At 37.1% G+C, this 16,129-nt stretch overlaps 1 protein-coding gene across 1 annotated transcript in view; it reads left to right on the forward strand.

Annotated features, from left to right (window-relative positions):
• uba7 (ubiquitin-like modifier activating enzyme 7) overlaps window positions 1-16,129 on the forward strand; it is a 64,216-nt gene that overhangs the window by 17,712 nt on the left and 30,375 nt on the right. Inside the window, exons 17-21 of the mRNA XM_059328333.1 lie at window positions 1,556-1,630; window positions 3,348-3,549; window positions 3,636-3,727; window positions 7,045-7,137; window positions 9,364-9,555. Of these exons, the coding sequence (XP_059184316.1) occupies window positions 1,556-1,630; window positions 3,348-3,549; window positions 3,636-3,727; window positions 7,045-7,137; window positions 9,364-9,555 (654 nt within the window). The remainder of the gene's footprint in view (window positions 1-1,555; window positions 1,631-3,347; window positions 3,550-3,635; window positions 3,728-7,044; window positions 7,138-9,363; window positions 9,556-16,129) is intronic.

Genomic DNA, 16,129 nt, shown 5'->3' on the forward strand with positions numbered 1-16,129 from the left:
CAAAATTATTACAATAAAATACATGTAAATAAACCATAATATTGTCATTAATAATAATAATAATAATAAAACAGTTAAATAAAAAATAAATTAAATAAAAAATAAATGTTTAATCCGAAATTACAATTGATATGTGTAAGACATGACATGATGGTAAATGTTTCAGTATTGTTTTAGTATTTTATAGAATACAATAAATGATTATTCAATGATGAAAAAGTAATTTATGGAAGTTAAATCATTTTTTTTTTTTTTTTACACTTTTTCTTTATATAAGGCCAATATAGCAAATAGTTTCTTGTACCTGACAAGTTATATTGGCCTTATATAAAGAAACAGTGTAAAAAAGTACATTAGTAGGCCTAATGAACCTCTTCAAGATATTACGTGGAAGTCAAATCAGTTGTATTTATTTTAAAACCTTTCACCTATTATTTATTAAGAAAGGAACAAAACCTTGAGATGAGTGTGTCTGTTATTAGTCTTTTTCTGGGCCATAAGAACACCATGCAAAAAGTGATGAAAATCTTATTTAAGGATCAGTCGCTGTTGATGAACCCTGACTTTTTTTTTTTTTTTTTTCTCTGGCAAGTGCTAGGGAATAGTGTACCCTAGTAATCCCACAGTGCTTTTAAAAAAATATCCCATCTTCTTTTAATTTATTTTAAATTAAATTTTGTTTTGTTTTTTATTTTCTTTGTTACCTTTGTCAGTTTTGTCAATTCTGTATTTTATTGCACTTTCTTGCACTTTTATGTGAAGCACTTTGGTGCGGCTCAGCTGTCTGTAAATGCGCTATATAAATAAATCTGACTTGACTTGACTTGACTGTGAAAGGCAGAATGCTGCTGAAGCCTTTTGGCTGCTATAGAAAGCACCCTGCAGTGAAAACTGGCACCAGTTGTAGGACTCTCTCTCTCTCTTCCCCAGCATATGGACCATTTGGAGACATCAAAGCTCTTTGTCCCTTTGTTCCTTTATCAGACGTACAAATTGTGTTGTCAACACACAACTGATAACAATATTAGTCTGGCTGTTCTACGGGAAGGTTGTAATCCTCCTGCTGTGACAGAAAACTAACGGACGAAGTAAAACATTAATTCAGTATGTTATATATGATGTTAGTTTAGCTTTTATTGATCAATTCTTCTGATAAATACAGGATTTTTTAAAATAAGGGACAAACATCTGTCTCTCAACTCAACTCAACTCAACTTTACTTGTAAAGCACTTTAAAACAACAACAGCCGCAACAAAGTGCTGTACATAAACAAACAGAACAAGAGACAATAAAATAAATAAAACAGGAATAAACACTAAAATAAATAGATTCATTGCTTTTTAAAAGACAATTTAAAAAACAATAAATAAAAGCAAACCATGAAACACTAAAAACAAGAGCAGAGTCTCATGCGTGGTTAAAAGCCAAGGAATAAAAATAGGTTTTAAGATGACTTTTAAAAATGTCTGTAACCTTTGTATCATGAAGAGCTGCATAAAAGAATATAAATAAATTGTTTCAGCTGTTGATCTTTGTGATTTGATTTCTCTTTAGATGACTGCTGCTCATGTTCCCTTCTGGTCTGGATCCAAGAGATGCCCTCATGCGCTGACCTTTGACCCCAGCTGTGTGAGTAGTGTCTGGTCCAGTTCCTCGTCCTGTAATATCCTGACATGCACAATAAAACAGTTGACGGGAATGACTGAAAAATGCCACAGTATTTGCTGATGAGGGCTCACATTCTTTCTTTATCTGGTCTGATAGTGTTTCTTCCCTGCTTTGACTATTTACTGGATTCTTATCTGAGCTGTGAATGCCACTTAACCTGCATATGGACAGTCACAGGCAGGTGATAATCTGCTCTTCAGTCGCATTCACATGAGCTGATTTCTGCAAACCAATATTAAGTAACAAAAGGAGTAATAAGCTGATAGTACTATAACTTGAAAGATTGTAATAGTGCATTGATATCAGCAAGAAATTTGCAATTCACAATGTGACATTATCTCTTGAAAAAGATTTGGATTCCTCTCTGCCTCAATCATTTGACCTCTTCACCATCTCCATACTGTATTTTCATTTAATTTATTTTAATCTCCTGTCATCAATTTTTTTTTTTTACCTTCTTTGCAATTCTTATCACCCTTCTATTGGTGTGAAATGTTGTAATATTATCTTTTCTCAGCTTTTTGCTTATTCAGAAGGGCCAGCTATAGAAAAACTGTGTGGGACATCGAAAAATCTGAAAAGTCACTTTTTCCGGCTTGTGTTATGTGACTAGATTAAAAAATATATATATTTATATATATATTTTGGGTGATATTGGTGCTTTTTTTCATGAATTTAGTGATTTTAATGTTCTTATACTGTATATATATATATATATATATATATATATATATATATATATATACAGTGTCTGGCCAAAATGCACCACATTTAACACTTCACTTCCTTGGGTCCTCAACAATGTTATGTTGATCAGATATATAGTTCTAAAGATATGTGAAGGACACACACACACACACACACACACACACAAACATTCTTGTACTTCTATCTTTGTGAGGGCCCTCATTGGAATAGGGACTTCCCTTGCAAGGTTACAATAGTTTTGGATTTTTCATTAGTTTCATTTTTAATTTTGATGTGAATTTTTGTTTTGTTTTCAAATTCAGTTCATTTTAATGAGTTTTAGAGTGAGGAGTTTAGTATTTATTTTTTCGAAATGGTTTAGTTTTAGTTTAGTTTTTATTAGTTTTAGTTTAGTTTTTATTAGTTTTAGTTTTTTGTAATGGGGTATTTGTTGGGTGGGAGATTAAAAGAGGTCACAGTAAATTTTGCCTTTATTTCCTTTGTCTGATCCATCTCCATTATGTATGAAAAAAGTTGACAAAGACGAAAACGAAGGACATTTTCACTATAATTGTAGTTAGTTTTGTAACCACACAATACAGTTTCAGTTAATTATCATTATCATGTAACCTTTAACCCTTAAAACAAAGTCTGAAATCTCAAAAAAGCCTTTAAAGAAGTGAGGACCGGCCGAAATGTCCTCACTCTGCAAAAATGTCCTCACTCTGTTGGTTAAAAACGTGTTCCGGTCCTCACTATGTAGGAAGTACAAGAACACACACACACACACACACACTCCTTGTTTTATTTTTACATGTCTTTTATCCGGACCTTGAGTCTGTATTAAAGTATAGATTACTTGATTGATTGATTGATTGTATATTTAGAATATTTAGTATTAGATACGACGTGTTGTTTTAAAACATTACAATAGCTTCAATCATAACTTTTAAATGTATATCTAAGTTTCTATTTTAATTCTGTGTTTCAGATTACCCATATGGAGTATGTGGCGGCAGCAGCTAATCTGTACGCGCAGATCTATGGAATCGCCGGGACCAGAGACTTTGCTTCTATCAGAAACATCTTAGAGGAAGTCAACGTGCCGCCTTTCACTCCCACGTCGTCTGTGAAGATTCACCTCACTGACAAGGAGATGAAGGAGGAGAAAGAAAAGGACAGTGATGAAGCTGGTGAGTTATTTTAACTCGCTGATATTTTATGTTTTTACCTCACGCAGGATTTCTTTTCTTTACTCTCTTTTGTGTCTTCGCACCAGAAAAAGCCCGACTTGAGGAGCTGAAAGGGAAGTTGGCCTCACCATCTCTGAGAAGCTCAGCCAAGCAGATGTACCCCACCGACTTTGAGAAGGTAGGGCAAGAGAGCAGTGACACCTCTGCTGCACGCTCTGCAGAAGCCACAGACAGACTGGCGGCTGAGCGTTAGCAGGAGGCTGCACTCAAATCTATGGCCGCTTTCAGAATATGTCTTTTTTTCCCCCTCATCTTTGGGTCCTCAGTGACCCGAATCTGTGTTTTTCCTCAACACATTCATGAAACAGAGCTTGCTTGTGCTCTGCTTTCACTGTTATAACTCCTGGGGCCGAAGATATCGACTACAAGTTTTAAATCTTCGAAAAAAAAGAACTCTTCATTCAGCCGACTCATGTGGAACTGCTTTATTTCTATATGGGTCTATGTCAGAGCTGCATTAAAATGTTTTGGGTGAAATGCATTACATTCATCCATTGCATCTTTGACGTGAAACACTGAGCATTCACAGTAGATTTTAACCCTCTGTGGTACGGTGTTGCCCTCAGGCAACATAACATTTTTGGCCTGTCAAATTTCTACAATGCATGTTTTTGAGATATGCAATACTTTAAAAAAGAGGGAAGAGTATAGGGAACCAATAGCAATGCTTTCATTTGGTTCAATGTTACAATGTTGTCTACAGCAAACATTCAGACAGGAAAACCGGTTAAAAAAGTTCCTTTAATAATGTTTTTAAATTTAAAATTGTATGTATTGTACCCTGTTAAAGATACTGAATCTTTTACACGTGTTTATTAAATAAATTATGTTAAAATTAATTAAAAACCCTCTCTTTTTCACTTGTGCACTGTTGCTGCACTGTACAATGTTGCCTACGGGGAACAAACCCCAAAAACGTCCCCAAAAAAAATAAAAAATCATAAATTTTCTTCAGAATATGTTTATTTAGTCTATTTTAAGACAAAAAATCACTCCAAACTTTTTTTTCCTAACTGGCATCATAATGCGTACCATCGAGGGTTAACATTTAATTACGTTTAGCGCTCTGCTGACATCAAGTGTCTGTAGGAGCCAAGAGTATGGGTCCGTCTTTTCTTGGACGTTATCTTGGACTGCAGACTATACGTGCTTCTTCAAAACAATTTTTTTTTAGCACAGCCAGCTAAGTCAGCAGAATAAAAAGATCAGACCCTGAATCGACCCCAAATCCAAAACAACTTTGGCTTCGAGCCATCAGTGCAGACGTCTGCCAAAGCTAATGGTGCATTCATGTGTTCCTTGGACGGCCCCGTGTCCCAACTTCAGTGTGTTCATGAGGTTTAATTTGTTATGTGGAAACAACATGGTCACCACAAAGAATATCATTTGTTATGATTGTTTATTGCTCAGCTGATAGCTGTTTCCAATATTTGTGTGTACGACAAATATCGCACTGACCGCTCTCGCAACCTATAAAGCTCTTGTGTCCTAATGGACTCAAACTTAACCCACGACACTTACTCTCTCTATGTTTCTTGACTTCATCCATGCTTGTGTTGTATTACTCTCATTTGTGCGTCTGCTAAATGACATTGTAGAATTGAAGAAAAGCAGGACATCTCCTTATCTGAGGATAAAAACAGTATTTTTGGCAATTTTTTGGATGAAAATTAGTTAAATGAGAAACTGCAGCTCTATTTCTCAGACACAGAATGAAATGGATCACAACAGCACATGAATGCAGCACATTTGTACAGTGAATTAGTGTTTCCAATTACAATGGGTTCTTCCTTTACACATATTACACCCTGCCACCAAGTTTCATAAAGATTGGGCCTATGGTTTTTTCATATTGCTTCTGAGATGGACAAACTGCACTAAAAACATCCTCCTTGGTGGAGGTAATAAAACAGAAACATAATAAATCTGTTGAAAAAATATTCTCACCAGTTATATAAAGTAAATGCAAAATATGAGTAAACATTTTTTTATACCATCTTAAGTTATTTAGGATTTCTCTCCCAAAAAATAATCATGTTTTATGCATAAATACTTAATTAACGACAATGGAGAGAGATGTGTGTATCTGCATCTGCCCTCTCCTATTTACCTGTTGACCTATTGACCCTCCAGGGAGCTCCTTGGTTTCCTGGGATACCTTGGAAAAGGACTGGGATAATTAAAATTCTCACTTCTATAGAAGCTTTTTCTTTTATCTTGATAGAGGTTGGGAGTGTGGAGGTGTGTCACAACAATAAAATCATTACCTCAGGCCTCAACAAAGAGCCATTAGCCGTTGCTGTAGCTCCAGAGCTGAATGTTAGAGGAATTCAGAGAGAACAACTGTCAGGCAGCCTGACTGAGGTCCTTGTAAAGCATTCAATGACTCAAGAGAAGCAGTAATGAAGGTGTATGAGGTAAGTCAGGTACATATTGAATGTCATCTCGAATAAGAATGAGATCCCCAAACCACCGTGCTCCCCCGTCTCTTCGTTTTTATCCCTACGTGCCCAGGTCATGCTGTGGATAGGTGGAATGTGTGTAGGAGGGATTCAGATGCATCAGGTTGCCAGCTAGGAGCGTCCTCATATCCCCTGAAGCCATCCCTGAGTGACAGACGCCTCCCTAGCCTTTGTAGAGCCGCAGAACGGAGGCATGACCTCACCAGGCCGTGTCGATCACAACAGAAGTCTGGTTTCCAGTGCATTCTGATGGGGTGACCAAGTCATGTGTTAGGGGGATCTAAGTGACACAATAACAAAGCCTTCAAAGCTCAACGCTGCCAAACAATATTACTGGGGTGTCACTTTGCATGGATTCAGTTTTATATATTTTGATCTTGTACATCAAGCTTTAGTGTGTTTGATACATTGATACAGTGCATTGATACGCTAATGGCTATTCTTGTAGCTGTTTACAAGCAGCGCCGATAGCATCAGTTAGCCGCTAGCATCAGTTAGCCGCTAGCATCAGTTAGCCGCTAGCTTTCGCTAATGACCGAATTTCACAACAAAGAAATAAGAGTTATCAGAACTATTGTCCCTTGTTGTGAACCCCAACTTAAAGATATAAGTAACAACAACTCACCAACTTGTTTTTGAGCAGACAACTGGCTTCCTTTGTTGTGCTAACTTACATTATTGCCCTAAATGTCAATAAAAAATATATCCAAGTTTTACCAACTTAAATCACTGTTTTAGGCCAAAAAATACAAGTCGGCTTTTTTGCAGTGCACATGTTGCATCTTGGTGACCAAGTCATGTGTTAGGGGGATCTAAGTGACACAATAACAAAGCCTTCAAAGCTCAACGCTGCCAAACAATATCACTGGGGTGTCACTTTGCATGGATTCAGTTTTATATATTTTGATCTTGTACATCAAGCTTTAGTGTGTTTTATAATTAACTGATATGTGTTTAATATCCCGTCTCGCAGGATGATGACAGTAACTTCCACATGGACTACATTGTTGCTGCTTCCAACTTGAGGGCGGAGAACTATGACATCCCTGCAGCCGATCGGCACCAGGTCAACATTTTCACTATGTGCATCATTTAGTCAAAATGGCAAAAAAAACAAAACATAGATAGATAGATAGATTACTTTATTCATCCCTGAAGGGAAATTCGGTTGTCACAGCAGTCCGGTATTCAAGTACAATAAAATACAATAGAATAAAATACTGAGGTAGCATAAATAAAAACAATAGAAAAAACACAGAATAGAACTAGGACACTTAAGAAGTTAAAAAAGCAGATCAGTTGGTAGGATGGTTGACAAGATGAAGGTAATTAAACTGGTAACATGATGGCAACAATGCTATAGTGACTAGACGGTATATAATAATAATAATAAAAATAATAATAATAATAGTACAGTATATAAAATATATAATATATGTAATAATAAATAATAAACAATATAAAAATAAAATGAAAAATATAAATAAAGTAATTATAAGTAAAATAATATGATATATAATATATAATAATAATAATAATAATAATAATAATAATAATAATAATAATAATAATAAATAAGTATAATAATAGTAGTAGTATATTACAGTATATAGTAATAGTAATGGCAGCAACAGTAATAATAATAATAGTAATAATATTAATAACATAGCAAAGTGTCGTAGTGCATAGATTTAGTGCATTTCAGTAATGTTGGTTAGAGGGATGAAGTTGAAGTGAGGCGGTATAGATTAGAAAAAGCTAGAAAATACCGCTCCCGCTGCCTTGGGGTCATGTTTTTAGTCAGTGCTGCACACACCTGCCCTAAAGCCGAATGAGCAGCCTCCTCACCTATTGTTCCTGGAGCAGAACTAATCACAGCACTTTACCTGTCGCCTGGGAGGTGACACCTGAGCCAGGCCTTGTACCCTGCCGCGGCTGCAGACGCACGGCAAGGACAGATGGGGTAGGGTGGGGGGAGGGGTCCTACTGACTGAGGGGACACAATAGAGGGCTACCTCTGTAGTCATACAGAGATTTACACACTGCAAAAAAAGAAAAGTTGGGTGAGCTCAAAATTTCAAGGCAACAAACTTCGATAAAACTTTAAGTTGGACAATTAAACTAAATATTTTAATTTTATTTTAGTTTGCTCAACTCTGAATTCAGATTTTTGTCAACTCAACTGAAAGTTGTACTAACTTGTAATTTTACATTGTAATAACTTTTAATCCTTACTTCTGTTAACTTCTGCAATGTGCTGAATTGGCACGATTGTAACGCCGCTATGAAATGTCAGCTAATGTTGCGACCACAATTTTGAGTTAGCATTGATACGCTAATGGCTACTCTTGTAGCTGTAACAAGCAGCGCCACTAGCATCAGTTAGGCGCTAGCATCAATTAGCCGCTAGCATCAGTTAGCCGCTAGCTTTCGCTAATGACCGAATTTCACCGATTTCCCGCATTTCACAACAAAGAAATAAGAGTTAGCAGAACTATTGTCCCTTGTTGTGAACCCCAACTTAAAGATATAAGTAACAACAACTCACCAACTTGTTTTTGAGCAGACAACTGGCTTCCTTTGTTGTGCTAACTTACATTATTGCCCTAAATGTCAATAATTTATATTTCCAAGTTTTACCAGCTTAAATCACTGTTTTAGGCCAAAAAAATACAAGTCGGCTTTTTTGCAGTGCACATGTTGCATCTTGTTTGGCAAATCTTTTACTAATCATCTAAGTTTTGAAAGCAGGACTTTTACTTGTAGTGGGGTAATTATGCAGTGTGGTATTACTACTTTTGTTTAACCTCCTGTAACCCTGCGTCCTCATATGTGGACATTTCATTTTAGGTTTTCTGGACCTTATACTATTCTGCTTAACTATAACAAGTTGTCCTCAGTGGTACACACTTTTGAAAAAGTACAATACATCAATCAGTGTAAAAAAAAAGGAAATAAAACATTTTATAGACTGGTGAATTAATTGTGTTATACAGTAAAATTAACCCATTGCTTTTTTCAAAAACTACTTCCTGTTCAAAGACAATGCTTAGTTTTTGTACTTATCAGGTCCTACAAATCCAAAATATCTAGGAGAAACTAACAATACATACCAAACAAAAGCTTGGGTCTCAGGAGGTTAAGTCAGGGATCGCAATACTGCATCTAACCCAGTTCACATAAGGGTTTCTCACAAATGTGTTTGAAAAAAAAAAGTAGTAAACATGGATTGAGCTCTTGATTACCGACAGAACGTTTTTAAAAGTGAACTTTCCTCTGTCTCCTTTCACAGAGTAAGCGCATAGCTGGAAAGATTATCCCAGCCATAGCTACGACCACAGCAGCAGTGGCGGGCCTGATGTGCCTGGAGCTGTATAAGCTGGTGCAGGGTCACCAGAAGATCAGCTCCTACCGCACAGCCTACATGTACCTGGCTCGCTCTCACATTGTGTTCTGCCATCCGACCGGGCCCCAGAACTTCGAGGTGAGTAACAGCTCTATACACCCACAGCCAATTTTAGTTATAGTCAGCGATTGTGTCGGGTTTAGGGTCAAGATTTCCAAAGCAGTCAGTCACACACAGGACCTGAGTAGGGAGCTTTATTCAGCCTGACAGACTCTTACTGTATATACATTTATGATTTAAGCCTGTCTTCTTTGGGGATAAATCTGTTGTGTCCTTTGTAAATTTCCGTCTTTCCTCTCGGGCTGGGGAGCATTAAGTCATGAATGAGTGCTCTGAGAGTAAGAGACCACTGCTAACTGTCAATCTCTGGCAAAGGAGCCAAGTCTTTAGGTAGCTCAGTGTAATCCTCAGGGTTTTTCAGTGCAGGGAAGGCATAAACACACCCATGTCTGCTTCTGTGTTTGCACAAATTAAGTGAATTTAGGGCAACTGTAATTCAAAGCAAAAGGACAGGAGCTTATTCTCTTAAGACGGAGTGCTTTTAGGATCAAATCCATCCTCACGTTTGAGGTTATACCAGGTTTGTGAGGTCATATTAAGTTCTTTTTGCTGTATCAGCCAAGCTTTATAACACAAACACAAAACGGCTACCAGCCAGATTCAAAAGCCAAGCAACTCTTGGGTCATATTTTAGGTCAAGTCTAAGAGGATATCCAGTTGAATAATTTTACTGCCCCCTTTGAGGCCTGACTGCTTCTTTCCTAAGCAGAAACCCCCAGATCTGAAGAGAGAAGCCAATACAAGTGCCTTAAACCGCAGTCTGTCTAGTGGCCAGCAGGCGGCGACTCACCTGGCTGGAGTCAGATTGTAGAGAAAATGACCCTACTTCTCACTTTATTTATTACGTCAGTAAATATTTTCCTAATGACTGCATGGTCTCTATTGCTGGTTTCAAGTCTATCTTCAACACAACATGATGTTCATTTTGAAAATAATAGTCCAATCAGAGTAAAAAGCAGGGTAGGCTTTAGGGCGTAAGTCATGCGACACATTGTGTGTTTTCTTCTTAACTCTTTGAGCCTCTCACAGTGTATTTTAGTTCATGAAAGTTAGTTGTACAACTTTTTATTTTTTTATTAATTTAGACAAAACACAACACAAATCACCAATGGACAAACACAAAGAGAAAAACAAAAACAAAACAAAAAACACAACAACAACATAATCACAAAACCAACCCAAATAAATAAATAAAACCACAATAATAAACAAGAACCTTAACACATCAAAACTAAACAAGACACAAACAAACATCAAACATAATTACCACATAAAACATACAGTATATCAGTAAACTTGATAACCTAAGAGAAAATAAAAAAGGGTTAAGTTAGTTTTACAACTTTACTTGCCCTAAAATGTCATGTTAAGTGTCCAGTTGCACACTCTTAAGAGTCAGCTGTTCATTTAGCATCTTGATTAACAAGCTAGCAAGCTAGTACTAGCATTAGTTGGTAACGTAGCGTTATTGTGAATCCCACTGCAGTTCACAACAAGACCCGCCCTGCAACGCTAGAATAAGTCAGCACGGTGTTTTGCGTCCTGCGTCACACAGTGTCGTGTCGCTACATGGGGTCTTCTCGTCATCTTTGGAAGAAGCTAGCAAAATACAACCGTAGCGCTCAAAGTTGTTTATTAACCCTCTATGGTATGACGTTGCCATATGGCAACAAACCCATTTTAAGCCTTCTACATAAAGACAATACATCCCCAGTTATGATGCAATGAATTAAAAGAGAGGTGGGATTCTAATTATACCAATAGCCAACCAATTACTCATGATATGGCACAAAAATTTGAATTAAATAATTAAAAATGTATTTTTATGGCAACGAACCCTAAAAACTACTAAATATATAATATTTTTTGAAAATATCTCTTGATTCTGTTTACTTGGTCTATTTTAAGACAAAAACACACCCAAAACATTTTCTTACCAACTGGGATCATAATGTGTATCATAGAGGGTTAACCGAAAATTACATTTAACAAGACGATTAAACCTACATGAGACCTCGTAGCTTCCTCCGTTAACCACCAGGTTTACGGTCACTTCTGGTTCCAAATCAGCTAAGATGGCGACGGCCAAAATGTAAACCTGGAAGCTTAAAAACTTCCTCTAACCAGGGGGTGACATTGCGGTGGCTACGTCCACTTCTTTTAATACAGTCTATCGCTTTTCACTTAAATCCTACCTCTGGAGGGCATCAGATACTGGAGCTGCCCTCTCCGGCTTTCCCACTCGACACATTGAACCTCTGACAGACAGAGGTCATCGGGGGTCAGCAAGTGGGGTAGCTGTGTCCTCTGGGACGTGAGGCTGCTATGGCATGGAGCTCTGAGACAGTGTAGGTCTGGTTTCAGCTTTGGTTACAGGCAAAAATGCTGCAGCTGCATTAAAGGCCGCTGCGATGACAGAGGCAGCTGTGACTTTCTGTGCAGTTCTGAAGTTCCAGGCGTGCCCTCTTCCTGACTTACAAAGACCCCCGTGTTCCCACAGTTGTTGTCTGTAAACTTGGTCAGCGAAAGTGTTTGTGCATACTTCTAAAAATTTGCTGGCCGAGACACAACGTTGCCCAAGCAGCGTAGAACGTTGGATGCACTCAGTCACACAGACAGCACCTGACATCATCCCAGTCAGAGGTTATATATTCAAGTGTTGAATCATTTGGTCAGAGGGAAAACGCATTCGGTTTACCCAGGCCCAGGCTTTTTTAGCGTTGCAGCATCAGCTTTTTAAGCTTGGCTCTAATCAGCACCGTAGCAAGACAGGACAGGCTTGGCTGAGTTTCAGGATCAGCGTTTTGAGGGTTAGGGACAAATCTGACACTAGTAAATAAGGAAAACACATGTGCTTTTACACACTTGCTCAAAGAGAGAGCGGGAGAGAAAGATGGTTGACTGCCAAACCTTCAGCCATCTGAGTGGGAGATGCTCTTATGTCTGCCAACGAAAACATTTTAGTCTTTAGTCTTCATGATTACTCTAAGTTTGTCTCTGATACCTTCGAGAAAAGTAATTTCAACTCCTTTTCTCACACATATCCCCCCTTTTCCATGTAGGACGTGAAGATAAGTTTCAAATGGCACCAATTCTTGCAGTTTATATGATCACTCAACACGTATATTGGGTATCACGGTAAATATCTTGACTCACTATCAGTTCCAAACTAGAGTCTGATCCAAAACAGTGGGTGAATACATTTATTCAAGTACTGTACTTAACCCTCTGGAGTCCATCGATTCATTGAAAATGTACTGAGCATGTTTTATTTACAGTAATAACTTTATTTATTTAACAGACAAGCTGAGAAAGCCAGTTGAAAGTGCCATTAATGTTTCTAGACCATTTTTAAAATGTGCATTTTCTTTCTACAATGAAAACTATTACTATTTTTAATTTACATGCAAATAGACTGTTTTATAGTTTTAATTATCTTTTTTTTTGTTGCTGTTTTTGTGTGTATAAATAGTTGTTTTTTTTAAAAAGATACATTTCCATAGAAACCTCTGTCTTTTGTTTGTATTTTGGGTTCCTGGCAGCTTTATACTGTACAATAATTTGAAAAAATGAAAAAATCAGACTGATAGCCAAGTGTTTGTGGAGAGAAAGGAACCATGCATGTGATGTAAGGACAGACTGAAAGATGCTAAACAGACAGAAATTAATGCATAGGAAATTGACACATTTGAACCAAAATCTCCTGGACTTCAGAGGTTTAAGTACAAATGTCCATTGTATGCAGCTTATTTCTATCCCACCACATCTGAGACAAATATTGTACTTTTTACTCCACTGATGAAGATTTCCTTTATGTGTTGAGAAAATTTAGCTGAATGAACAATTAAAAAACCTCTTGAATGAGCTGGAAAACCTCAAAGATGGAAAAAGGGCTGTTTTTCTCATGAAAAGTTGTTTCTTACAAGACAACATCGCTACAAACATGATTATCTTATAGAATATGATACATTGCTGTAGATTAAACTACCCAGCAGTATAAAGTTGTTAAAATTAGCACAACCGAAAACATCTACAGCAATAAAATGCAACATACACAACGCAGCAGTAACATTAATACAAAAACATCATATATCATATATAATAGTAACACTGACAAGGAACATTTGACTTCACATTAAATACCTTTAAAAAAACAGTGTTGAAATACCCAAATCATACAATTTAGAAATGTAGAAAGTGTTGTCATTACATTGTCATACACTGGGGTGGTATAATGTTTAAGAACTTTAAGAACCCCTGCTTGTGATTCTTGATATATTTTCGATTTTATGTATTCTACTGAACTGTGTAAATGGAAGTTATGGAGGTAAACATAAATTATTTAAAATAGCATAAATTAGCCCACAGCAATGAGAGCAGAAACGAAAGCAGCATAGCTATTAATAATCTCTTATCTCTCTAATCTGTCTCGGATTAGAAAAGGTTTTATTTTATTAGGCTTCCTTTGAAGTGAGCGCAGACGTGCAGCTGTGAAATATCACTGATCAGACATGCAGCATCAAGAGCTCAGCTTACTTTTTGCAATGACTGAAAACTCACGAGATCAGTCTCAGTTCATTAATATCAAGTAACAACACTCACATCCCACTGGTAGTGCTGGTGGCCCACCCGGTGGTCACCCAAAGTGTATTTGAACCACCTGCATTTTCATAACTCTGAAGAAGACAAAATATGTTAATGAGATGATTGTTGTGATTGAAGGCTTTTGGAAAAGATGTTTTAGATGTGGCTGTGTACCACTCTGTCCTCACAATGCTGGTTTACTCACAGACTCTTTAACTAAAATAGATTACTTCTCATTCTCCCACCATGCTAACCTCTTTACAGAAATAGATAGATAGATAGATAGATAGATAGATAGATAGATAGAGAGATAGAGAGATAGATAGATAGATAGACAGACAGACAGACAGACAGACAGACAGACAGACTTTATTTATCCCAAGCTGGGAAATTACAGTGTAGCAGCAGCATTACACACAGAGACAATGACAACACAATTAAATGAAAACAACAATCTAGGCATACTTCAAGCAATAAAATATAAAAATACAATGAAAAATACAATGAAAAATAAAGTGTCTAAAGAAGGAGTATGTATTAAGGAGTAGAATAGAATTCCAGTGCAGAATAAATATGAATATACAGTATAAAATGTTGGTGCTATGAAACAAATAAGGTGCAATGAACAGTGTGCATAAAAAACACATGAAGTGCACATTGTTGCTTTAAAGCAGCTGTTTCCCAAAATAGGAAGTCCCCCTGGCCTTCCCCCGCTGCTTATATAGAGGCAGAAATATGTAAACAAATGGGAGGCTGTGCTTGTCAGCTCAACATTGCGATTCTTTAGTATCGTTTTCCTCCTTGTGTTTATGTTTGTCAGTTGGGGGGCCGAGGCACAGGCCATTAAAGGAGTAGCAAGTCTGGCAAAGTCACAGAGATGGATATCTCTAAAATGGCTAGAATAGCTTGTTGTTACTGGCTCAGATGTTGCTGCTACAGTTTTAGAGCTGCTGTCTTAAAGTAAGAACATCCTACTGTACTGTTGACACGCTATTTGTCATTATGCTGAGAAGATTTACTGGCAGTCTACCACATGAAACCTTCAAGCTCATAAAAAAACTGCAGACATGACATGATATTCCCATGAGGACAATTAACATGCCAAAAGTAAATTTCCATTTAAAGGCATACTATGCAGGATTTTCTAAGAAAACAATGTATAGATGAAAGTAATCTTAATCACCATTGACTGTAGGACCCAATAGAAGTGTGTGGTGGTGGCTGTATCTGCACAGAACCTGCCCTCTGTCTGTACTTTCACTTTTCTTTTCTTTTCATTGTGTTTGGAACATTTTTGGGCATCACCCTGTGGGTACAAAGGTATGAAAATAGCAAACACAGCCCCCAAAAAAACCCTTAATCCCAAGTGGAGAAAGTTCCAAAATAGGAGTGAATCCAGGACTGGATTTCACTTCTTTTTAGAATACGTAACTTTATTTGAGTAATGGAATAGTAAAATGTTACACATGATATTTTACGCGATGTATTAAGTATTCAGTATTCAGTCTGTTATGGAATATATAGTTTTTAGTCCAACCCTCTTGGAGATATACCTGACTCAGTAATCCTACTTAGCTGTCTAAAGCATTTTAGTGTCTTTCAGGTTATAGTTTTGGTTGACCTGAATGTACCTGCTCTGTTTAACTTTCGCCGTTCTGATGATAAACATGTATGCACCCCACAGAAAATAGACAAAATGAGTGACTAGCTTGTGAACATAGTGAAGCATTTACCAACTACTGTAAGAGCCAGATATTTCCCTCATGAGTTGGCAGAGAACACACTAGAGCTAAAAAAAGAGTAAATATTGGACTTACATAGTCATTAGACGGTTAGAAATAAGTTACAATAAGGTCAGTGTGGATTGTTCCTCTGCCTGCAAGTGGCATAAAAAAAGAAAACTGCTTGCAGTGCAGTTTTTGTTGCCAGTTGTACAACACAGTGCATAGTAGAAAGGAGCTGCACGATCATAGACAGTGCAGACTGTGCATGCCTTGTGCAGAAAACA

Source organism: Centropristis striata, chromosome 3, assembly GCF_030273125.1.
Source record: "Centropristis striata isolate RG_2023a ecotype Rhode Island chromosome 3, C.striata_1.0, whole genome shotgun sequence".
NCBI classification, from domain to species: domain Eukaryota; kingdom Metazoa; phylum Chordata; class Actinopteri; order Perciformes; family Serranidae; genus Centropristis; species Centropristis striata.